The sequence below is a fragment of the Dicentrarchus labrax genome, unplaced genomic scaffold (assembly GCF_905237075.1).
Source record: "Dicentrarchus labrax unplaced genomic scaffold, dlabrax2021, whole genome shotgun sequence".
NCBI lineage: Eukaryota > Metazoa > Chordata > Actinopteri > Moronidae > Dicentrarchus > Dicentrarchus labrax.
The window spans coordinates 17,381,318-17,405,707 of record NW_026136711.1 but is presented as its reverse complement, the minus strand read 5'-3'; the positions used below and the strand labels follow the sequence as shown (position 1 = coordinate 17,405,707).

Below are 24,390 nucleotides of genomic sequence, written 5' to 3'. Positions count from 1 at the left end.
AAACCAACTGACACAGAGTTTCCGGTTTGGACCCTAAAATAACTCACAAGAGGAGCACTGTGCACCAGACACATGATAACAGTGCAGTCTGGGACATGTAACCTTTCATTAAGGCATGATTAGGGAGAGCAATATAATGATCTGATTATACTTTATACTTTACCCTTGTACATCCCATGTTGCTGATGTTATGTGGAGAAAAATCTACACTTATTAAACTATATTAATATTACTTGATTATTTCAGGGGCCTCCTGCCTTTGAATCAGTGACATTAAGAGTAAAAAAATGTTTTGCATCATCTCCGTCTTCTTCTCATAGCCAGCTAGACAACACTGTCTGCTCTCGCATTTGAGAAGCAGAAATTATAAAATGTTTGGCAATTTTGCTTAGAAAGCGATTTGCATGATGATTAATGAGTCATCAGAATAATTTATATAAATGATTTATATTTTATTTATTTATTTATAATTATCAATTGATTTATGCATCAGTGCTGCAGTTCAAAACACAAAACACAGTCATGTTCCAGGTTTATTTAAAAAAACAGTTGCTGTCTCCTCACCCGTTTTGCTTAGAAAACAAAACTGAAGTAGAGTACCACTAGGACATAACCATTTTTCACACACAACTTCACATCAATGACAAAGATGATTTTAACAGGTGTATAAAGTGTAGAGTCAGGTACAGATATGTCAAATAAAGCTCTTCATCATTTCAGCTTATCCGTCTTTATAGAACTCAAGAATATGATAGGAATTTCCAACACAGCTAACTAAAAATGAATGGGTCCAATCTGAAAAGAAAAATGTAATAATATATATATCTGCTTGTGTTGGACTGCGTCACAGTTATCTCAGCGGAAAGGACAATAACTGTTGGGTTTAGACAGATACACTTTACTCAATATACAGTAATTCTGCCCGAGGCTGAACACCTGATTATTTGATGTTATTAAAAAATAAATAATTCTTTTTCATCATACAGATGACAGTAGTATTACATCCATAACACAACCACCCTCTCCCTCAGGCCTCAATATGTGCAAACTGCAAGAGTTTAAAAAAAAGGTAGCACTTAATGCATGGACCATGAAAACAAAAACAAATTAAGTGTTTTAAAATGAGCACTTCATGAAAAGTGCAACAGGTGTGAGACGGGTATGATTTTAAAATGACAGGATGAACTGGGAGGAAGGTCGGGGCTTTCGACACCCTCCTCTGGCCAACAGTGGAGTAACAATGATCTCAGTATAGTTATTAAATTGGGAAGTAAAGTAATAATATTAAAATATAACAGGTGGTCCTTAAACCAAAGGAATATATTTGGTACTTAATGACTATTCTAATACAAAACATTTTCTTTCCAGGTAAAATACTGAGGCGGAACATAAATGCAATGTTTGGATGAAAATGAATTTGCACTATAGAACGACATCTACTGCAAATGTCTTTTTCACAAAACATTCGTTCATGTCACATCTTCCACACAGAAACAAACTGTTTGCAATGATAATGAACAGAAACGATGCACTGTCACACAACAGACGTCACAATTCGTGCTTCGAGTTCAAGCAGAGGACACTCTGCTTTAGCATTTAAACATTGGTAGTCCACTTTTATACACCACAGCGTGTTTTCTTTTAAGACACATGTCAACATAGCAGGGTTCGACAAACCTCTGTCACAGAGACTTGGCGATTTGGGTGCGAGTCACTTGATAAAAACGGCCACGGTTCAAACAGATTGTTGATTGTTTCTTCCATTAAAATCAACAACAAAACACCCCCACGTGGCCCAAAGTGCACCTGTGAAGAGACGTTCTTTTTCTTCATTTCCTGGTGGGTATGAAAGGCAGTCAGCTTTGTTTTGAGTAGAACCGAGACGGAGTCCAAGTCCACACAGATGCACAACAAACACCCACACAGAAAACAAAAGCCAGAGGAATGCATAATTAAAACTTTGTTCCAAAAAGAATAATAATTAGAACAATGACTATGACAAAGAGGATCAAAATGATCAGCATCTTTCGGTTTTTCTTCTGATACTGTTCCGCCTGCAAAGAAAGAAAAAAAGGGAAATACTGTATTTCAATTTCATGAATAAAAGCAAAACATTCAGTGTCTTAACATCATCTGACAAACTGAGTTTAAAAGGATTTGCTAGTTGTGAAGGTTTGTAATCAATATGGTAAATTACATCATAATTGTGCCTTTAGCCAGCAGAAAGTTGCCTTTTTGTTTTCCCTGGTGGTTGTTAAGATTCATTATTAGCTTCCAAGCTAAAATAGGAAATAAATCTTTAAGTAAGAGCAATCTGAACTGTATCACTGAGACAAAAGATGAGACCTAACCAAAAATGTGCATGTAGACCTGTTACCTTTTGTAACTGCTTCATTCCATCTTCTGTTTTAACACAAGCCTGCTCCACATTGAAGTCAATTCTGTCAAGAACGGTGCCCTTTAGGAGGAAGAAGAACGGGGAATTTGTCAGTAGAGGAAAAGTTGTAGATTATTTATTATATATTTAGTATATATAAACAAACATAATATTGTATTTTAGCAGTGTTATTATCAGTTAGTGCCCAACACCTTCTAACCTTGGGGTTGTTTTGACATAAGTAATTCTCATTCAAGCTTTGTTGATACAAAATCTGAAACGTCAGGACACTTTACATTTTGTAAGTCTTTAGGTCAACTCACTGACAACCGCACACTTGTACGTGGAGAACAAGAACGTCTGTCTTTGGTACCTCAGTGACTTGACTCATGCTACAATGAGGAGCTGTTTAACGTTGTGCGTGTCAGGACTGCTTCAAATACCTGTTCCACCACCATTCCAGCCAAGTCCCGGAAAATCTCATTCAGATCTGAGATGGACTGCACTATTTGTCGGATCTCCCGCTCTCGTTCTTCAACCATAACCGAGTTCTGCTCCACCAACATCAGTTGGTCGTCTGTGAACCCCTGAAACAAAATAAAATGAAAGAATAAAAGTAGGTGAATTTACAGTAATACCATTATTACAACAGCAACACATGTAGCCACAGCCTCAGACCAAATTTCATTTTATGTTAAAACTGAAAAGAAAAACAAGTTGTACTGCTGTAAAGATTCAAACCAATGTTGATGGTCTTAAACAATCTTAAATAATCTTAAGTTTAAAAAATCCTCCAAGGAGTCTCATGACTAAGTCTTTAACAGTTTTTTTTTACAGCATTTAAAATACATTGTAAAATGGCTTGATTATACTCGGTGACCTAATTTCTTCTTTTTTTCCAATTTCACTGGTTCTGTACTCATATAGTAAAAAGGATTTCTGTTATACAAGATGCCTGATCAAAACAAATAGTCGTGGTGGGTAGTAGTGTACCACTAGTGGTACACATACTATTGTTTGAGAGATCTGCCTCTAGTAGTATGCAGAGGAATCTCTGAAATGAATCTCTAAAGTTTATAAAATTAAATAAATTCAAATTCTTTATTTTGAATGAATACTGAAAATATCTGAGATATCTGAAATTTAATTTAAAGTAACTTCTGCATTTCCTCAAATATTTTGTTTCAATATGAGCCTGTAACACAGTCACATTCATGCACGTAGCACACGCATACATCCATGATTAGTTCTGAGAATTCCAGCTAGTAAGCAGAGGTAAAATTAATGGTTCAAAAACACTGAAACTGTGGCTCCAAATGGAAACTAATAGGAAGAGAAGTGTGGACCAAATTAGCTCTGGTTCTTGAACCGGTTCCGTTCAGGATTCAACCGGCCTCCTGTATGGTCTGTAGCTGGATAGCGACGGTCTACGCAACTGTATTTTAATGTTGTTTAAGTCTTAAAAAGCCAGTCAACCTTGTCATATACAGCTAAATCTTCATCCTCTTCCATCAGGGGTCCAGAGTCAAAAAAGTGCTTTGATCTCTCCTCACGATTCTTCATACCTGAAAATATAAACAAATGGCGAGAAGCTTAGATGGCATAAAAAAAAAACAGAACAACTTGAGAATAAAAAGAGCTATATAATATATAACCTTGATAAAGCAACAGTGAGGAATGAGGACTTAGGAAGACCAATCCCAGTTTTACTGCAGTTCTTACGTTTTAGGTAGCCGGACTGTGTGTGCCTGAAATTGGTGGACAGCTCCTGCAGGCTCTGTGCCAGGGACGAGACCACGTTTCTCAACAGCCTCTCCTCCTGCTCGGTGCAGTGGCCACAACGAGACTGCAAACCCGTCACAGCTCGCTGGCACCGATGAAACATCTGCAATCAACACAGAATCAGTGAGCGAGCAGAAATGAACCCTGTGTTTCATTTAAAACTCTTCAATATGAAATATTGTCAGGTGTGTCCACATCACACAACAAAATAGATAATCAATACAATATCATGCGTGCACAGACAAAACCACAACTCTGTGCTCAAGTAGAAACGTCAAAGGAAATTCAGGCAGTGTTTCCAGTTGGAACCAGATTTGTTCTGTGTGTCACGTACTGTCTTAGTTATTTTTTATAAAAAGTTAGGTTTTTCTTTTTATTTCTGTTACAAGAACTGGTCAATTACTGTACCTGTGTGATCTCCTGCGTAGTGATTTCTATTGCATGCTCCTCCTCACTACTGTCATCAAGTGTGGGACGATTCATGTGCTTGTCATGGAGTACGGCTAGTTCCTTCATCTTCTGCCGAACCCGTGTGATTTCATACTGGATCTGAAAGGAAACACTTGATTTAAATTTTTAATATTTGAACACATTAGGCGTATGTATTTGTATGGGTCAACCTTTTACAGATCCGTCTCAATTCAAAGTGTTTCTTTTACCTCATCAACCCCCTCTATCCATTTGGGGGGCAGTTTCTTGGTGACTCCGATGGCAGCTTCAGGATCCAGACTAATTCCTGACACCAGGGCCATTCGATCATCAGCCAACTAAAAAAAAAAAAAAAAAAAAAACAAAATGATTCAATTAAACGTTTTTATATAATAATTGAACATGATGATGGTGGTGTACCGTAGTATGTGTTGCTAAGTCATTCTACTAAGGGAAACAACAGTACCTCATCAAGCTCCTAATGTGATTGGTAGAAAGCAGAGTGGTCCCATCCAATAGAGATCAAGGAAAAGGAGAGAAGTAAAAGAAAGTGAGCCCCGGAAAAATAGCAGTTAATAACAGAAAGTGTTTTTGCATCCACTCCCACCAACAATTAATTACTCTGAAATTAAAATGTTAATTACTGTACAGTACAGGTACATTTGGTTTGACTGTTGAAATGTAATAATTTTCACTTCACTAACATTAAAGTAAAAATAGAGTGTGAATGCAAAAATAAATCACACTCGAACACAGAAACTAATTTCAAAATAATTTCACTTTAAACCAATCATTAAGAGTAAGAAACCGTGAGAATAAAGAGAGAGGTTAAGGTTGAAATAGAGATCACCTGAGGTGAAAACATTTTTAAGAGAATTTTTGTTTTTTTTAAAGTTTTTTTTTTGGGCTTTTATTGCCTTTATGATAGAGACAGCTGAAGATAGACAGGGAAGGGGGACAAAGAGAGGGGATGACACGCAGCAAGGGGCCGCAGATCAGATTCAGACCCTGGGCCACTGCAGCAAGGACTCGGTCGCCAGCTCTACCCACTGAGCTAACCGGGCGCCCATTTTTAAGACAATTTAAAATCAGTGGAAAGTAAAAGTTCTTCTAGCAATGTCAGTTGTTTTTAAACATGAGTGTATAGCAGCTTCAGAAAACTGAATGTGCATATTTTCTATATATAATATTTTGCCTTTTTAGTCAAATATATTTCAGTCTGTGGACATAAAGGGGTCATAACAGTACTACTGTAAAATGAAATGAAGGTAGCATACTGCTGGACAACAGTGTCCACTGTGTTAAATATATTTTTTGGTTTTCATTGTAACTTTGTTAGCATAACTGTGGTTGACTGCTCTAAAAATATTGTTATATATTAATGTACCAACATCTCCTCTGTGACACATTTAAATCAACACAGTTTTACAACATATATGGATGAAGCCTGATACAAGGACAACAGGACCAAACATACACTGAACAGACACAGTACAAGTGAGATATTATAGACTATAATCATAAATTTTAATTGAAACATTTACCATCTCCATTTGAGCTACATGACTATATAAGTAAGGCTAGTTAAAGAGTGTGGATCGATCTTGGTAGGAGGATATAAATGTCTTCACTGCTCTTTTGAGAATTAAATTTTTAAAATGGCTATTGAGAGCTAAGAACATACTGAGCAACATGGAAACAAAAACATTTTACTGCTCATAAAAATCAGTGGTTAAAAAATAAACTAATTAACAGGATCCCAACCATAAGCATGGATGGTCTAACAGTGGTGGTCCATAATAAATCTGTCAGCTGAGCTGCTCTAGGAAAAATGCGGCAGACTCACTTGAGCAAAAAACTGTTTTTGCTCTCATTGGGAGAAATGACAAGAAAGTGCAAAACCAGTTCATCTGTGAAACACAGCAGCTGCACAGGCTTCAATCACTTTTCACGAAACATTCTCAGCTCTGAAGTAGACGGCCACAGCATTGTGTCTGTCCAGGAGCAAGTTTGGCTGTATTGATTTGTCTATGTCATTGAAAAGATCAGTTTATCAGAGGAAAACATATGGAGGGTTAAAAGTCATTGTTCACTGCTCAGTAGCTAAAATTCAGCTGCATATTTTGGGAAATGCAGTACAGACATCCTCAACCGATGGGATATCCTCCTGGCTGTACAGGCTACTGTACAGCAAACAGTGTTCACAACTGAGTGTGAATGGTCACACACACACACCCTACAGCTGCTTGCTGCACTGTGTATCTAGCACCTGGTTTCCTCTAGTAGAGATGTAAGAGCAAACACAGGAGAACTGTTCATGCTCAAGCTTTCAGTGTGTGTTGACTACGTTTTACTTTATTACAGACTGTAATGGAAGTAGATAATGACACAGGAAACAGGGTGAAGCGTGTGAATAATTTGTAGAGAACAGTGTGACACTTTTGCACTGATCCCATCCGTTGGATCCATATCTGCCCTGACACTGACATCCAGACTGGGTATTGGCCAGATGTGGCTGATTACTGAAGTTTCTTCATCAGTGTCACGATAATGCCATTGTTTCTGCTAGATAGATACATTAATTCATTCATGAGGGCTGTCGGCTCAATCATCTGTGGTGCAGAACTTTATATCAGTGAGTTCGTGCAGTGAGGTGTCTGTTTCTGGGAGAAAGGCAGCTATGGTACAGTTGAGTGATCAGTATCAGGAAAGGAAAAGTCAGAACAGTGAATCCTGAATTTTTATTACAGAAGAAGTAGTGAGAGCTGTTTGTATTGTGGAAACTATAGGTTTCACATTTCTTAGTTTTCATAATAGCTCCACTAGAGATAAACCCAACAAGGATTATTATTATTTCTGAATGTCAGGCAGCAGTTTTCAGGATTCTCATACAACAATTATCCCTTAATGTGTATCATCAAACATTTTAATTAGTACAGGAGAACACCAGCTACATTGTAGGGGAACAATCACTTACAGGATACAGGCACAATTTGATCTAGACTAGATCAAATTACTATGCACCGGCCACACACTTTACACTTCCACTACATGGATACTACAAACATGCTCTAACTTAAACAAAAGCCCACTCAATGTACACTACTTTATTTTACAAACGTATCTTTTATCTTACAAATGAGGAAATGCAGTCTAATTATTTAGCAAATGTCATCCCCGTTGTTTACGTTCACTGTAGACATTATTAGTTAATATGAGCTGATGTAAACACTAATAAAAACATTCACCTCAGTGGGTCACATTAATCCATCAGTCCTGAGGGGAAACAGAAATACTAACCGGGGTAGAAATCTTCCTGAGTAATGATTAGCAGCTACTAACAAACACTTGTATCTAGCTACCGCAGATCAGAGACTGGCTATATGCAAACACACACAGTAAAATGTCAAAACGATGCAGACCACTCACCGCAGCATTGCTACGTGTACTCAGACGGGGGTCGTATGTACTCACTTGCTCAGCCAATATCTGCCGGTTTTGGATTGCATTGTTCCGCATTAACAAGAAGGCATCGGTCAGACGCCTAGTGGCCATGACTGCCTTGTTTGATATCTAAATTAACACTGGACAAAGTGCGGATCGGGCGATGATTTATTAAACTACGTTATGTCCACTGCCGCTGACCCGCTGCTAACGCACCGCTAGCTTTAGCTTTAGCTTCGCCTGCGATGGATGATGAGGAAAACTCGCGATACAGCGCCTACAGTGGACAGCAAACGACCTCAACGATATCTATCTGTCGAGCATCTCTCATGCTTAAATTAAAAATGAGAAACATGACCGAGAGTTTCTCCTCAAATTTAGAAATGTAACGTTAGATTAGTAACGTTATTCCGGTTTAGGGGCAGCTACGGAAGTCGGGAAACGTAAACACCTGCGTACAACGCTTCTTCTTCTACTACTCGTTTACTGCAGCTGTCAACTGTAACTGAAGCTCATTGTCGCCTCCCACTGCCTGGGGGAAGAAACAGCAATCAGAATCACAATCAGAATCAGAATCAGAAAAGCAATCAGAATCAGAAACAGAATCAGAATCACAATCAGAATCAGAAACAGAATCACAATCAGAATCAGAAACAGAATCAGAAACAGAATCACAATCAGAATCACAATCACAATCAGAAACAGAATCAGAATCAGAAACAGAATCACAATCACAATCACAATCACAATCAGAAACAGAATCAGAATCACAATCAGAAACAGCAATCAGAATCAGAAACAGAATCAGAATCACAATCATAATCAGAATCAGAAACAGAAACAGAATCACAATCAGAAACAGAATCAGAATTGGGTTTATTGCCAAGTAAGTGTTTACACGTACAAGGAATTTGCCTTGGTGCATAAAAATCACACAAAAATAAAGTACTTTTTAAAATATAAATAAATAAAGATAAGGATGAAGATAGAAAGATCCAAAACTGTACAGGAAAGATATTTACAATGTGCAGGATAGACAAACCAACGGGAGTGCATTGATGTAATGCATATATACAGGGTGGGTGTTAAGAGTCAATCTCCTCACACCTCATATTTTTGTATATAATCCTGAATCATGCATTAAGTGTGACACTGCTTTTGTTATCAGCTGGTGATTCTCGTTTTGGCCAAAGAAAAATTTAATAGAAAATTACAATACTTCTAGGTCTGACAATATCTTAAAAAAATGTTTTTATTTCTGTATTATATTTGCCACATTCCAGGAAAACATGCTTCCTTTATTTATATATAATTGATATATAAGTAGTCTCTCTACATACAGATACAGATGCATAAATTGACTCCAAATAGCCCACAATATGTTACAGTACAGCTAATATAGGGTACTGTGATTATCTGTTTAACAAAATATGACTTGTTTAAGCCTTTAACTTCAGTATTGACGTTGGAAACAGCTTGACAAGACAATTACAGTGCGAGGTCCCTTACTAGGTTTTTCTGTCTTAAACCGTTTTCGTCATGCAGCAAATGGAGTGTGCTCAGTTGTCATGGAGACAGATCTTTTGACCTGCGAGCTCAGCAGTTGTTGTGATTTCATCCACAGCAAGTGTGTAAAAGTTCAAATTGTTCCTCTGTGCTCACCTTAAATCTGAGTTTAAGACGTGTACGTACATACGAGCATGATTTAACAAGGAAATGTAACTTTTTTTGTGTAAAACCCAGTGACCATTGGTCAAAAGTCCTAATCAAACTTAAATCAAACTTAGATTTAAATGGGTCGCTGGTGCACTAGGGGCCTGTAATGTACGCAGGCAAAAGAAGACAATTGTCCATTCAAACTTTGTGTATTTCGTAAAGTTTTATCTCCAAAACAAGCAAGCAAACAAAAGAACAACTCCTGCTCTGGTAAAACACAACAAAAAACATCAGCCCACCCAGGTGCATGCTGGCCCTGTGCTTGCCTTCCTACATATAACCTCAGGTGTCCTGTGTTACCCAGAATGCAAAATGACTCTGCAAACAGTTAATAAGTGAGTCTTTTTTTGTTTTGTATATATTTTTTAAACTGATATATTAATCACTTTTCATATGAGATACGTATATGATGTAATACAACTGATTTCCTGATTCCCATGTCAAGGGGAAAAAAATCATACAATCATCACAATAATATATGTTAAACAGCATTTCAAGTGTGAGAAATTGACATATTGCACATGTGGTTTCTAGACATCACTTATATGTCTCATGTGAGAACACTAATTTCTCATTTTGTAAGCAACAGCGATAGAAAAACTATTCAAATGCACTTATATGACCATTTTCTTTGTGCACAATGTATTGTCATGCCATGACCATATTGCTTCAAATATGCTCTAATGTTCCTTTATGTTGATGTTTGTCCTCCCTTCCCTGCAGTCACAGGTTGGCCTCTATATATATTCTATTATTTGTTTGGTTGAACACAGGTATGCAGAGCGTTCAACACTTGGCTTTCTGCTTATTAAAACCTGTAATTACTTTGTAGGAGTCACCTCCAGCCTCACCAGAGCAACCTTTGACCTGCCAACTGGTCCTCCACTTCCAGTTTGTTTTGGTGTTATCTTCAGTGCATTTAGAGTGCATTAATCACTGCCTCAGCATACCTTATCTATTTTTAACTATGTTTTATGGAACCCAGCCTCCCTTATGAAACAAAATGAGCTCACAGTTTGATTTGATGTCCCTCTCTAAGCCTATTCAGGAAGCTACAACATGACCTGTCCTCAGATAACACCTTGAGAACTCATTTTACAATCTCTTGTAAAACTGCAAAATTAAATAAGTTGAAAACAAAAAAAGTTTATTTTGAACTTTAAGGCCCCGGAGGTCCCAGAGACAGTCCGTCAACATGAAGCAGTTTTCAGACCCTCAACCTCTGAACGTTTCATTCATTTACATCCGTTCCTTCACCGTGTTAACGCTGGAAACCGGATAGCTTCATTCTGATTTTAGGGCTTAAAGCCGCAGTGTTTAGGAAATGGGTTGACTTGTCGGGAGGGGGCAATAAATCAAACAAGTGCGCGTGCCTGTGGCGTGCGTGTGTGTGAGTGTGCGTACACGCGCGAGGCGGTGCCACTAACTGTAATTATGTGGCTAAGAGCTCCTCCTCCACCCATTCTTAATCCTCTATATCCGCTAATACCGAGGCAGACTTTTACCCACAAGCACCAGCTGCTGTCAACCAACATATCAAAGTTCCGCGTCGTGGAGCTCCGTGTCCGGGACAGCGTTTTATTTACCTCTGCGGAGTCTGAGAAGAGAGACAGGTGAGGAGAGAGAGAGAGAGAGACACACACACACACACACACACACACACACACACACACACATACACAGACAGGTAAAGAGCCTCAGGGGTTCAGTCGTCGTCCTGTGTGGATGTCTGAACACCTGTGCGGCTCTAACAGAGCAGAATAAATTAAGAAGTGGTGTCTGTCACTCAGTCAGGAACCCTGACTTCAGTTTATAATCCTGTCTGATGGATTCATCCTTTTAATAATCTGGTTTTAATTGATTATTTCTGCTTTGGTTTGGTTGTCCTGTGCGTTGCTGATCAATTTGTTGCTGATTTTTGTTTTTATTTTTTAGATAGGAGACTTATACAGAGAATAAAGCTGCACACATACATACATATTATTGGTGTTAAATTGGCTTTTTATTGTCTTCTGCAGAAAGTTAACTGTCCAAAACACTTAAAGTTAGCAAATTAATCCTATCAGATCTTGTTTCAAACCTTTAAGCCGTTTCCACATTAAACCAATATCTGCTTGATAAATATGTCCTAAACTCACCCAACTTGGTAAATTTGACCTAATTTTAACTGGTGATTGGGATTCCTCAGACTGAATATCATAAACCAGACAATATTGTTGAGTAAGAAAGCATTATGGAGGAAAGGAATGGAGGCAAACCAGTTAATGTGAGTCACAACCACAACTGTGGATGGCCTTAGACCTATTCAGGTAACCTCCTTGTTTCTGCAACCGCACAGTAGGTTCATCCCGGGGTTGTTCTTCATTGTTTTCCCTTTGCTCTTTCAGCTGATCGGCATGGCCTCGTCTGATGATACAGAAGGGTCTCTGACTCCTGTGGATTTTATCCAGCTGCAGCATTACATGGAATGTAAGTTTCCCCTTCCTACTTCACATTATTAATCATCAGTAATTATTAATATTACTGCATGTACAACATAAAGGCTGAAGAGATGGATTCATGTAGAACGGTCTGTCCTTTAAATCAATAGAGTCTGAATATTTATTTCAAGGTACAAGTGTCTTCATATGCACTTATGATTTTCATTGGTTGAATGATGTGAAGTACATAAACATACATAAATAAAGTTCTCTACTTAAATACAATTTTAAGGTATTTGTACTTTACTTAACATTTATCAACATTTATCTGACACCTACTACTATTTCTGAGTAATATTTTTAATACAAAACGTATAATCGGCTTGTAAAATGTGACACATTGTTACAGATTAAAGCACCCATCTGTATATAATGTAATTAAAATTAGTTCCAGCTAGATCAGCTGCAACAGTAGAATACTGCTTCCACATGAATGCATCACTAACAATAGTTATAATAAATAATGTACTGCAATATATAACAATCACAGGGGCTGTTTGTATGCATAACAGATAGAGATCTTTTACTTTTGATTCTTTAAGTATGTTTTACTATGCTTACTCTGTTCAGTGCTATTTTTACTGAATACTTCTTCCAGTACTGATGATTTGGAACAATAAAGATTGTGAAGTTGTGAGAAAGTGAACAGACAATGGTTGGATCACTGATTAAAGTTAGAGGAAAGAACAAAGACAAGTAGATACAGAAGTTCAAACAGCTAAATCAATCAGAATGCTCTCTATGTGACTATACTATATATATATAATATATAAACACTATATATTTCAGTTTATATGTTCAGCACAGGCTAAATATATAGAACTGAAATATCAGAGTGCATCCTAATTGATCTGAGTGTGCAAACTTTTCTTATACCTGATGGATCACTGACTAACGTCCTCCTTTGGGAGATCAATCACTTCTCACAAAATGTGAAAGTCACTAAGCATCAGACATCGACATCTTTAATGTAAATATTAAATCAGGAAAGAGGAAATTCCTCATAATAACCCCCCATCAAACCAACAAGGAAACACTCTGTAATGTTCCTCTGGAGGATGTTCAGCATCAACACAAAAACACAACAACTTCTAAATGTAAGTGCCTGCGTTTGCACCGGGGTTTGAGCTTATACAGAATTTGATAGACCTGTTGACAGGAAACTAAAAGTGGTACGGGGGCTAAAAATATTCTGATATTGTGCTGTTCACTCAGAGGCTTTGAACAAAATGAAATGGGTGTGTAGGCTTTTAGAGTCTCCGGTGGGGGGGTTGGGGGGGTATTTGCACTGTTGGATAATGGATGAATGCATAATTACACCTGTTCCTCTCTGGACCTGAGAAAAGCACCGTGTGTTGCCTCTGACAACAGGGGAGACGTCTTATGTACACACTGTACGCCTGATTCCACAGTTAGTGATGGTCTCACTGTTGTTTCCATGCAGTTAATGTAAAACTTCTCTGTTCTCAGTTTTTACTGTAGAACTTTCTCACCATTCATGTTCAGAACAGACAGATTCATATCTTTTTCTTGTGTATTCACTTTTTCTTCCTCTCCAATGTCCTCTTTGCAGACAGCAGTTTGCGTGTGAAAGATGTGATTAAGGAGTTTCACCCAGGGGGCCGGCTGGGCCAGCACAGCTTTGGAGAGGTAAGTCCGGACAATGACACAACATTTGATATTGGAAACTTTGTTCAGTTCTGTTCTTGTTCTGTGGGCTCAAATGGGAGTCATTATTTTGAAGTGAACTAATTCACACCTTTTTTCCCTGTATTTGATTCCAAATTATATCGTTTTTCCAGTTAACCTACTACAAAATAATAAGGCAATTATCCAGAAATAACAGTCCCGCCACAATTAAAGCATTATTGTTTTGACCCTGAGTCTCCTGACGTTTAATTTCTTTCCACAGCGCGTCGATGCCGTGGGCTTCTGTCTCTTTCTCAAGACCTACCTAGAAGTGGATGAGTTCCCCGAAGATTTCTGTCAACGGCTTTTTCGCTATTTTCAACACTTTGAGCAGAATGGATCCACAAAGAGCCCTCTGCCCAAAGGAGGTAAATTATTTTTGAAAGTCCGATCCTTTTTTGCATAACAACATGGAGCAGGTATTTAGAGGAAAAGCTCTGAGCCCTACAGTTATCTGTGTGTGGTTGGGAATGCCCCACAGAACATAATCATAGAAAGAAGGAATGCTACAAAGAGTATTTCCTGCTGGATACTTTGTCCAACGCCCACCTGTTTGTTTTTTTTATCTTGTGGTGCTGCGTCACAGGAATGCAACCGTGGGGGAAGATTTGGAGATTAGTGCACGTGTTCCAGTAACCAAACTCAGATAAAATATTTGCTTTCATTCTGCAGAACTAAATGTTTCTGTCCATATCTTTATCTTCAGGTGGGGTCTTTCTTCGTGATGTGTCCTGTTACTTCTCAGTGCTGGAGGAAGGACAGCCACGGGAGAAACTTGAATGTTGGTTTCATCTACATTTTGTGACATGTTTGTTACGGTGCATTTGATGTACACTGACCACTGATTGATTATTAATAGATTGATGTAGGGAAGCTCTGAGAAAGTCAATGATGATTGGATCACTGACTGACTTATTTTTTGTTTCTAGTTACTTTCAAACTTTACGATAAAGACGGCAACGGACTCCTGGACAGCTCTGTGAGTTTTCAGTAACATACAGGTTGTATACTGGTGCATGATGTACAGCGCACACCAAGATTATCACAGGTTACAGTATTTTGCTCATTGATTATCACGGATATAGTTACACTATGAATGTAAACCCTGCTGTCTCTCCATCAGGAGGTGGATCGTATAATCACACAGATGATGCGGGCTGCTGATTACCTCGGCTGGGATGTGACTGAAATCAGACCAGTATGAGTCTCTCCTTGATGTCTTTTTTTTTTTTTTTTTTTAAGCTTATTCAGTAGGATTTTCCTTTTATTCTATCATGAAATAATTTGCTCTTTTAAAAAAAAGTCTGCATGAGGGTTAGAGTAGGAGTTTGTTTGACATCAGAAAGAGAGAAGTTGTTTGGTACATGGCAGTTAGATGATAAATAATGAGCAGATGTTTCTGTAATTGGACAGGTGCTCAAAGACATGATGACAGCGATCGATGTGGATGACAGTGGGACTGTCACTCTGGAGGAATGGTTGAAAGGAGGCATGAACAACGTGCCTTTACTTGTTCTACTCGGACTGAAGGTGACAGAACAAGCATTACATACGACACTTACATTTCCTTTCAACATAAAACCAACTCTAAGCGGACACAGCACAGCTTCTAGTGCTCCGTTTTCAGTGGGATCAACTGTGTTTAAAAGGTGTTTAAACACCTTTTTGTCTTCCACTCACATACAGATGACAGAGAGGGATGGGCAGCATATTTGGAGGATGAAACACTTTAACAAGCCGACCTATTGTAGCGTGTGTCAGAGCATGCTGCTCGGCCTCGGGAAGCAGGGACTCTGCTGCACCTGTAAGAGCTCACAGCCGCCATCAGGGGGCAGACACGCACCTCATACACTAATGAAGTGGAGGAGTCTGTTCACGCCATTTTTAGTTCACTTTTTCTGTCTATTATTTATCCCTGCAGTTTTCTATGAATAGAAATACATAGATTTGGCTATAAAATTATATACATATTAGTGGTGAAAGCTTTGTCTTGAACTCATTCACCTCTGTAATATTTGTTTTTCTTCTTAAGGTTGCAAGTACACCGTCCATAGTCAGTGTGCCAACAAGAATCCTGAACCCTGTGCTCGCACCTTTGTCAAATCAAAAAAGGAGGTTGGTATAAGTACACAGAACAAGTAGCACAACAAATGCAATAAAACCATATATACAGTTACTGCTATACATATATACATGGCCTACATGTATACACCCAGAAAATTGCCTAAATCGTCAATCGCTGATCCGGGATGTTGACGGAGCAGCAGGACATTGTATGTGGGACTGACTTAAAATAAACTGCAGTGTGCATGTAAATGGTTATGAAGGAACATGTGGACTTCACTGATGTGCTTTAGTTTAAGACAACAATGAGCTCTGTGACTATAGTGATCAATTCATGTTGGGTTTGGTATTTTCATGAGATTTGGTGATAACAGGAACAATAAAGAATGTCAGCAGACGTATCTTTAAAGTTTTTGTCACATTTAAACCAAATCTGTGGAAAAAAAACTAGGAGGTGGAATCTTGAGTCATTTTGTTGTTGAAAAATGTCAAGGTCAAGGATGAAGTGAAGGCTGATATTTGTCATGAGTATTTCCACGCCAGGTCTCTTTTTACTGACCAAATGGCAGCAACAGTAAACACATTAACAACATGGAACATTACAGTGCAATAGTCAGTAATAAGTGAAACCCATCAGTGTTTTTTTAAGTGCGGATTACAGCCGGCACAGTCTGCTCTGTACATCTGTTCAATGTCCTGATTTTGCACAAGCGTAGACAATGATCTGTTCGCTGTCTTTTTTGAGCGCAGTGTCACAGCCACAACTCGCTGATTCACACACATCTTTACTTGATTCACAACAGTGAACTGGCCAAATTTCCTCAGCTGCTCTGGGAGGTTTGAAGTGCCAGTGTGCTGTAGGGATATTTGATCTGATGATGCATGTCTGCCTGTCAATAGTTATCAAAAAAGTCATAAATCTGGGAGGGTGTGGTGTGTGCTGATTCTTTTAAAGGCAACTATAGCAAACTTTTTCCTGAAGTAATTTAGATTTAGCTTGTCGTTTGGCACCACTGTAATGAACATGAGAATTGTTCCTGGAGCTGAAGTTGGATGACATCTTAAGACTGGTCTAGACATTATGAGAGTCGTGGACCTGCGATCACTTTAATCGACTATAAAAAAAACAACCTGTTCAGATCTTAATATAATTACACCTGTTCTTCAACCTGTCTGTTTCTGCTCCTCTTTGTCTCAGGTGGCGGCTCATGACTGGATCAGAGCTGACTGTAACTCCACAAAGTGTCAGGTCTGCCACAAGAAGATCAAAACTCTAGTGGGGAGGCGCTGTGTGTGGTGCCAGGAGATGGTGAGTGCTGTGTATGTTTGTGGGGACATTAATGAATGAATTTGAGATGGATCTTAGAGGATGTTCACTAAGTCTTGTGTCTCTTTCAGCGTCATGATGAGTGTCTTTTCTCTGGCTTATCGACCTGTGAATGTGGGCCACTGAGAGATCATATTCTGCCTCCATGGGCCATATATGCCGTCTCAAAGGTAAAAAAACCCCCCACCAAACCATAAATTTGTCCTCAGCCAATTTGAGATCCTAGGATTATTGTTAGTTAATTGTCTGTTTGTTGGTTAATTGTCTGTTGTTTCCTGCAGGAGGAGGACACCAGCTTGTTAAATGTCACTCCTGATGGCCACATCCTGCAGGTCTGCTGTTATCAAATCTTCCTACACACTTTTATTCCTTTTCCAACTGTACACCCATGTGTTTTCTCTGTGAGGTCTCTTTCAAGTTGTCTGCTCCAACTACCATCTGCATATCATTGCTTTTGGGAGAATGTCCAATTTTAGTCATCCGTCATGCTGTTTTTTTTTTTTTTTAAGATTCTTGTTTAAAAGGACTGTACCAGTGTGTTTTTAGTCTGTTCGGTTCACTTCAGTGTGTTGGATAAAGTTATGGACAAATACATCTGTCATGGTTAGGTCTGCTTCTGCAGGGACAAGCCCACTGATCCAGTATTTAAGTTTAAAGTACCAGACACTCACCTCCTGTAAGTTTGAAAAGTGGTTGTTGGTTTGTTACCTCCTTCATAAAGAGCAGCAGCTGCCAGGAGCCTAAAACTATGTTGGTTTTGATTTGTTCTACAGGTTTTCATGTCTGAGAATTAGTACCAAATTTACTCCTGCAGCACAATCTATTTCCTTTTAAAATTTGACATTCACTAAAACCTAAAAATATCAATAATATTATAATATCATAATGGTTAAATATTAAAGAACGTGAAGCTTTTTAGTGCAAGACAGGACACAAACCTGGGTCTGTGGTGTGGAAGTCGTGGTGCATGGTGGTGATGCACAAAGCAAGGCTATATCCTCACAGCATGAGTCCATATGTCCTAACATATCTGTGTGTTTTTCAGATGAGTTACATAATCCATCGGATCCTAATCTGTTCTGTATTTTCCTTCAGATTGTTCCAATTCCAGACACCCACCCTCTGCTGGTGTTTGTAAACCCCAAAAGTGGAGGAAAGCAGGGTGAACGGTAAGCAGCTCAAAGTCTTGATGTGTTTAATGTAATGATCAGTTATCAATACTCAACCTTCATGGAAAGTATTGCTGAATAACAATCAGTTCAAAGAGTTTTTGCACTCTTATAGATATGTAGATATTGTGCAGTACATGTTTTAGGATAATATTCTATCTGCAGTTTATAGTTATAATATATTATTGATAGTTTAACCTGATTCTCCTACTGTAAACTTTCTTTTACCCCTATTTATTCATTTCTAGAATATGAATAATGTCTCTCTCACTTCCTTCTCCCGGGACGTCTTGAACAGTCTGTGTTGTGTCTCCGTGTTTTCCACAGAGTGCTCAGGAAGTTTCAGCACCTGCTGAACCCACGTCAAGTGTACAACCTGTCCAACGGAGGTCCCGCTCCAGGGTACAGCACACTTTCCCCACTATGAGACTTACAGTTGGACTTTGTTTGAGTTGCTTCATGTTAATGTTTGTTTCTTTAGACTGCACTTCTTCCGCAATCTGCATAAGTACAGGATCTTGGTGTGCGGAGGAGACGGCACCGTTGGATGGATCCTAGATGCTATAGGTACTGTAGGTCCTTTTGGGTTTTAGACAGATAATTAGGGTCATTATCTGTAAGGCTGAAAAATTTGTACCCGTGATTTCAGACAAAGAAGACCTTCAGGTGCGTCCTCCAGTAGCTGTCTTGCCTCTGGGCACCGGTAATGACCTGGCTCGCTGTCTACGCTGGGGAGGAGGTAAAACCAGCAACACGTTAACTCTAGACCATCACTGAGGTATCAGCTTTGGCACATTGACATTTTTTGCTTCTTTTGTAATCCCACAAAAGGCTATGAGGGGACAGACTTGAGAGAGATCCTGAAGGAGATTGAAGCCGGCGAATTGGTTTCCATGGACCGCTGGAGCATCCGGGTGATACCTGACGACCCCCAGGAGGCGGGAGACCCTGTACCCTACGAGATCATCAATAACTACTTCTCTATTGGAGTGGTGAGTCACTACCTCAGCAGGGAGGAATAATAACATCACAAAAGATTATTTAGTGAGTTTTTTAACAAAACACAAACATTACTTTTATGATAATTTTCACACAGAAAGGTGAATACAGTGCCTAAAATATGAGATGATATGATTGCATTTGTGTCCGTGTGAGCAGGATGCGTCTATTGCTCATCGTTTCCACTCCATGAGAGAGAAACACCCCCAGAGGTTCAACAGTAGGTGAGTATTCACACCAACTGTATGAACAAAGAGTGTTTTCTATTGTAACAGAGATATTTTTTTAATCAGTAAAGTTCTTGCTTTTTTTAAGAATGAAGAACAAACTTTGGTATTTTGAATTTGCCACTTCTGAGACCATCTCTGCGTCGTGTAAGAAGCTGAAGGAGTGTCTCACGATTGAGGTAAGGATTTCTGGTACCAAAACAAAATTTTTTTATTTTATTTTGCCTTTAGTTCGGTTGCGTATACAGAAAACAACCTTTTGTTTTGCTTCTATCAGTGCTGTGGGAGATCTGTGGACCTAAGCAGCATGTCTCTTGAGGGCATAGCTGTCCTCAACATACCCAGCATGCATGGAGGCTCCAACCTCTGGGGCGAGTCCAAGAAGCCTGACAGTGTGCCAGAGATGGAGCCCAGTGAGGTCATCACTGACCCAGAATTGCTAAAAACAATTTCACAAGGTGCACGATTTTACATTTCTCTATTCTCCTAAATTAAACTCACTTTCAGTGTCCAAATATTGTCAATAAGTCCTCCCTACATTCTTGGATGTGAATGCCATCAACCTGTTTGTTTATAGACGGATTTAATCTTTTACAAACTCTTTGAACTTGATGTATTGTTGTCACTCCGCAGATATGAGCGATAAGCGTTTGGAGGTGGTCGGACTGGAAGGAGCCATAGAAATGGGACAGATTTACACCAGACTGAAGAGTGCCGGACACAGACTGGCACAGACTTCCCAAATTACCATCAGGTTGTGTACTTTTACCTACAGGTGGATGACAAGAATAACACCTGACAATATAAGACAGCTGCATGCAACAACAACAGTCTTGCTAAAATTAAACATAAGGTTGTATGCGGCTGTTGTTTTTGGATTGCATTACATTGTTATGTGTTCATGGCAGTTTATCCCCCTCTATGCAGTCTGGTGTAAACACACATTATTCACATTATAAATAGTACAATATATATATAGGACAATATAATCTCACTTTCTCTCCTTCCTGTGTACAGGACAATCAAAGCTCTGCCCATGCAAATCGATGGGGAGCCCTGGATGCAGCCTCCATGTACTGTAAGTGTTATTAACCCACAGCCAAGACCCAGACATATTAGATTAAACCCAATGTAACTTAATTAAATTCATTCATACGTTAGGTAGACAAAATGTCTCTCATAGTCACTGATTATGCAGAGGGCAGATATTGGAGCTGGGCCAGTGGGAGAATAAACACAAAGTGTTTAGGATAAAGGGAACAATCTAAATTTAACTGAAGCAGAAGCACTTTATTTGTTTTATCATACCATTTTGAAGGACTTATCAAAGTTTCTTGTGTAGTTTGAAAATTATACTGAACTGATATGATAAGTTTGAAGGAATTTGAACAAAAAATAATAAAATTGTCATTCACCAAAATATTGTCTTTTTTTTATATATTATAGATCCACATAATTCACAAGAACCAAGCCAACATGCTGATGGCTGCACCCACAAAACCATCCGGCTTTTTTCACCTCAAGTAGATTAATGGTTCCACTGAATCCTCAAGCCTGCTGAGGGTCGCCACGGACCGCCGGTATTATCGGGGAAATGATGCAGGATGAGTATTTAAAAGAGAACGTCCGTCACTGAGTGTGTAACTGTGTGTTTTTATTATTAAGTATTATTGTGTGTGTCTTTTGTGCTTAATCCCTGGTATAATTTTAAATTATATAAACACAGACACTGTAGGCAGAGACAACACTGTTTAAAACTGCAAAATATCACTATTCTAGTCAGATCGCTGCTATTGTGTGCCAACTTCAACAAGATACATCCATTTTTTTCCTTTTTGTAAATAAAAGAGCAGAACATGTATCTACAGTAGGAATATATCAGCTTATTTTATGTCGTGATAGCTTTTTCTTGTGGTTGGTCAAATTAAAGTCTTGTTGAGTTTCATTTGTACTTCCTAATGCAGCTGATGATGAACTGGCTTTGTTCAGCCTTCAGAAGCTCACAGCAGCTCACCTCAGCACTTTCCTACCTGTCTGTTCTCGTGTCTTTACTGTCTGTGTTCATCCGTCTGAAAGAAAATTTATTTATTTCAGTGTTTTTTACTGTTTCTTAAATAGGCTGAAGAAATAATGTGAGAAACATTTTATTGAATGTGACTGAATGTGTTTTTTTTGAAGATTTGCTCTACAGTTATAAATGAAAGTGCTGGGCGGAGGGGCTTTCCCCACATTTACCAAGTTTAGTATAAAAAACGACAACTTTGCTGACAGTTTATGTCTCTGCAAAAAGATTCTCCCATTGATTAGGCTTCTTAAAAACAAAATACACAGAAACCTAGAAAATGTAATGAAATATTACTGATTGTGTTAGTTTACCAAATCAATCTATTTTGGGAGAATGTTGGGGAAAATGCCAAGGTTATAAAAGTTTGTTTCAGTGATGTGCATTATGTGTCTTCGGCTTTCAGGAGTCTTGTGTTGCATTTTCAGTGTACTTATATACAATTATAACAGCTCGTATGTTCATTTACTATCTTGTCTTAATGTTGAATTGTGTAGTTGTCCTTTGCGTGTGTGTCTTGACAATATTGTATACTCATGATGATCACATTGACAATATTTACTGAACTGTCTACAGATTAATTACCTGGTAATCTGGCTAAATCTTAAATGGCAGCACACTTGAAAGTTTACATGATCAAATATATTACAGATTATATCTTAATAACACGATTTACACAGCTTACAACTAACTCATTTGTCTGTGAAAACATCTGCTGTATAACAAAGTGTACACCCATGCTTATCTGAAATAAAGGATGTTTATCAGCATTTAACAAGGCTTATATTTCAAAGTATTGACATATACATTTATTTTAAGTGTTGTGTGTATACTACACTTATATATACTATACACACTTCTCCTAAATCTAAGTTGCTTAAATCTCCTTAACACCAAAGCATGACAGCATACACTGAAGCAGGCTTTGCACCAGTGTGGGAGGGAGCAGGAGTGGCAACAGCAATGCAGCAGTGTGTGTGTGTGTGTGTGTGACTGTGTGCGTGTGCTCTCTTGGAAGGAGGTATCTGACATAAAGAGTGACTGGCACTGAGGGTTGGGGATGATGGTGGAAAAGAAATATTAAACAAATATATTTTCATATTCATAGACTGCAAATGAAAATCAAAATGCAAATGCAGTGGAATAATTTTATATTTAGATTTTAAATCTTGCTGGACTCCAGTAAGACTGGCCTCATTCTGGTGAATGACATTTGCCTTGTCTGGATCAGATGTTTTTAAACTTTGTTGGGATATTTATTTTTAGAGCTCTTCAGATCTTGTTTTACAAGTTAAATTCTCATTCTCAAGTCATTGAGTCCTTTTCATGTGAAAAACTCTGCTGGAGCTCAAATATGGTAACATACTGTATATAAATCTATTTTACATACATATTTACTTGTTTAAAGATATTTACATATATATATATATATATAGACACTAAGAGTACCAAAAGTAAAAGTCCTCATTATGCTTAATGGACCATAATTTTATTAGTGGATTATAATAATTGGTGCATTAATGTGTAAACATCATTTTAATGTTGCAGCCAAAGGTGGGGCTAGTTTTATTTACTCTATATACTGCTGCGTAGCTGCAGTACTACATCATGATTTATTAGTTTTTTGTATTAATAATCTGAATTTTAAAGGTATTTTGTAACTAAAGCTGTCAAATAAATGTAGTGGAGTAAAAAAGTAGCCATTGAAATGTAACGCAGTATAAGTCTTAAATAGAAATACTCCATAAATCCAAGTATCTCAGAATTGTACCTAAGTACAGTACTTGAGTAAATAGTTACTTTGCACCACTGCTAAACAAATAGCACTATAACCTCGCCAGCTGGTAATCTGATGGTGTGGTGAAAATGACTTCTTACTGTTTATTACTATAAAAATGTAAAAGTTACAAAAACATGGCAGATGTGCTTAATTGACACTGGAATGTTGTAATAGTATGTGTGTTCTCCTTTGGCTGTGTATTTATACGTGTGTGTGTGTGTAAGTGTACTAGGCTACATGCCAGTGTGTGTGTGTGTGTGTGTGTGTGTGTGTGTGTGTGTGTGTGTGTGTGTGTGTGTGACTGAGTGAAAGATATAAGACTACATGAATATACACATCCAGCCTGGTCTGTTATTTTATAATCATGCTGTACACAACATGGCGGCACGCTCTCACCCCTGTAATTACCTCCATTAACTGCAGGCCGGTGTAGGCAGTCACATTAGCTGCTGCTTCTTCCCTCTTCGGAGAGAATCTCAGCTGTTTCCTGCCCTGGATGATGCCTCTCACTTTCTTTAGTGAAAAACAGAAACCGGATCACATCCAGAGATCCCCGGAGAGGTTTCGAGTGTGTTGGGTTTTTTTGGTTGTTGTAGAGAAGTTATTACACGAGGGGTATTGGATGATGCTTAAACTGATGCTGACACCTGCAGCTGTGGCCTTTACATCCATAGTGCAAATTGCCTGATGATGACATTACGATGTGAAATGGTTCATGATTTCACACCTCTTGAATTCAATGTGTAAATTGTTTTAATTGTAATATCCTGTAGGTCCAAATAAAGGAGATTGAATCTATCTTCCAGTGCTCAGAGGACTAATTATGTTCAAAGAGAGACACAAGA

At 38.4% G+C, this 24,390-nt stretch overlaps 2 protein-coding genes across 5 annotated transcripts; one reads left to right on the top strand and one right to left on the bottom strand.

The window, feature by feature from the left end:
- Positions 1–520: 520 nt before the first annotated feature.
- On the bottom strand, positions 521–8,509 carry stx16 (syntaxin 16). Of its 4 annotated transcripts, none has more exons than XM_051416186.1 (9): positions 8,018–8,509; positions 5,055–5,066; positions 4,819–4,926; positions 4,568–4,708; positions 4,100–4,262; positions 3,854–3,942; positions 2,821–2,964; positions 2,378–2,458; positions 521–2,054 (listed from the first exon to the last, which is right to left on the bottom strand). In XM_051416186.1, the coding sequence occupies exons 1-9, from the start codon at positions 8,141–8,143 to the stop codon at positions 1,953–1,955; spliced, it is 966 nt and encodes a 321-aa protein (XP_051272146.1). In that variant the 5' UTR covers positions 8,144–8,509; the 3' UTR covers positions 521–1,952. The 4 variants fall into 4 exon arrangements, with proteins under 4 accessions (XP_051272146.1, XP_051272148.1, XP_051272147.1 ...); XM_051416188.1 differs by having other exon boundaries at positions 8,063–8,509; XM_051416187.1 differs by lacking the exon at positions 5,055–5,066.
- Positions 8,510–11,230: 2,721 nt separating this feature from the next.
- Positions 11,231–22,535, top strand: dgkab (diacylglycerol kinase, alpha b). The gene is made up of 24 exons (XM_051416143.1): positions 11,231–11,361; positions 12,136–12,217; positions 13,802–13,878; positions 14,141–14,285; positions 14,624–14,698; positions 14,847–14,896; positions 15,041–15,115; positions 15,331–15,447; positions 15,604–15,721; positions 15,950–16,032; positions 17,180–17,290; positions 17,380–17,478; positions 17,590–17,640; positions 18,404–18,477; positions 18,805–18,879; positions 18,959–19,044; positions 19,127–19,216; positions 19,309–19,469; positions 19,636–19,700; positions 19,792–19,882; positions 19,981–20,161; positions 20,337–20,457; positions 20,721–20,781; positions 21,150–22,535. The coding sequence occupies exons 2-24, from the start codon at positions 12,145–12,147 to the stop codon at positions 21,228–21,230; spliced, it is 2,160 nt and encodes a 719-aa protein (XP_051272103.1). The 5' UTR covers positions 11,231–11,361; positions 12,136–12,144; the 3' UTR covers positions 21,231–22,535.
- Positions 22,536–24,390: the final 1,855 nt, after the last annotated feature.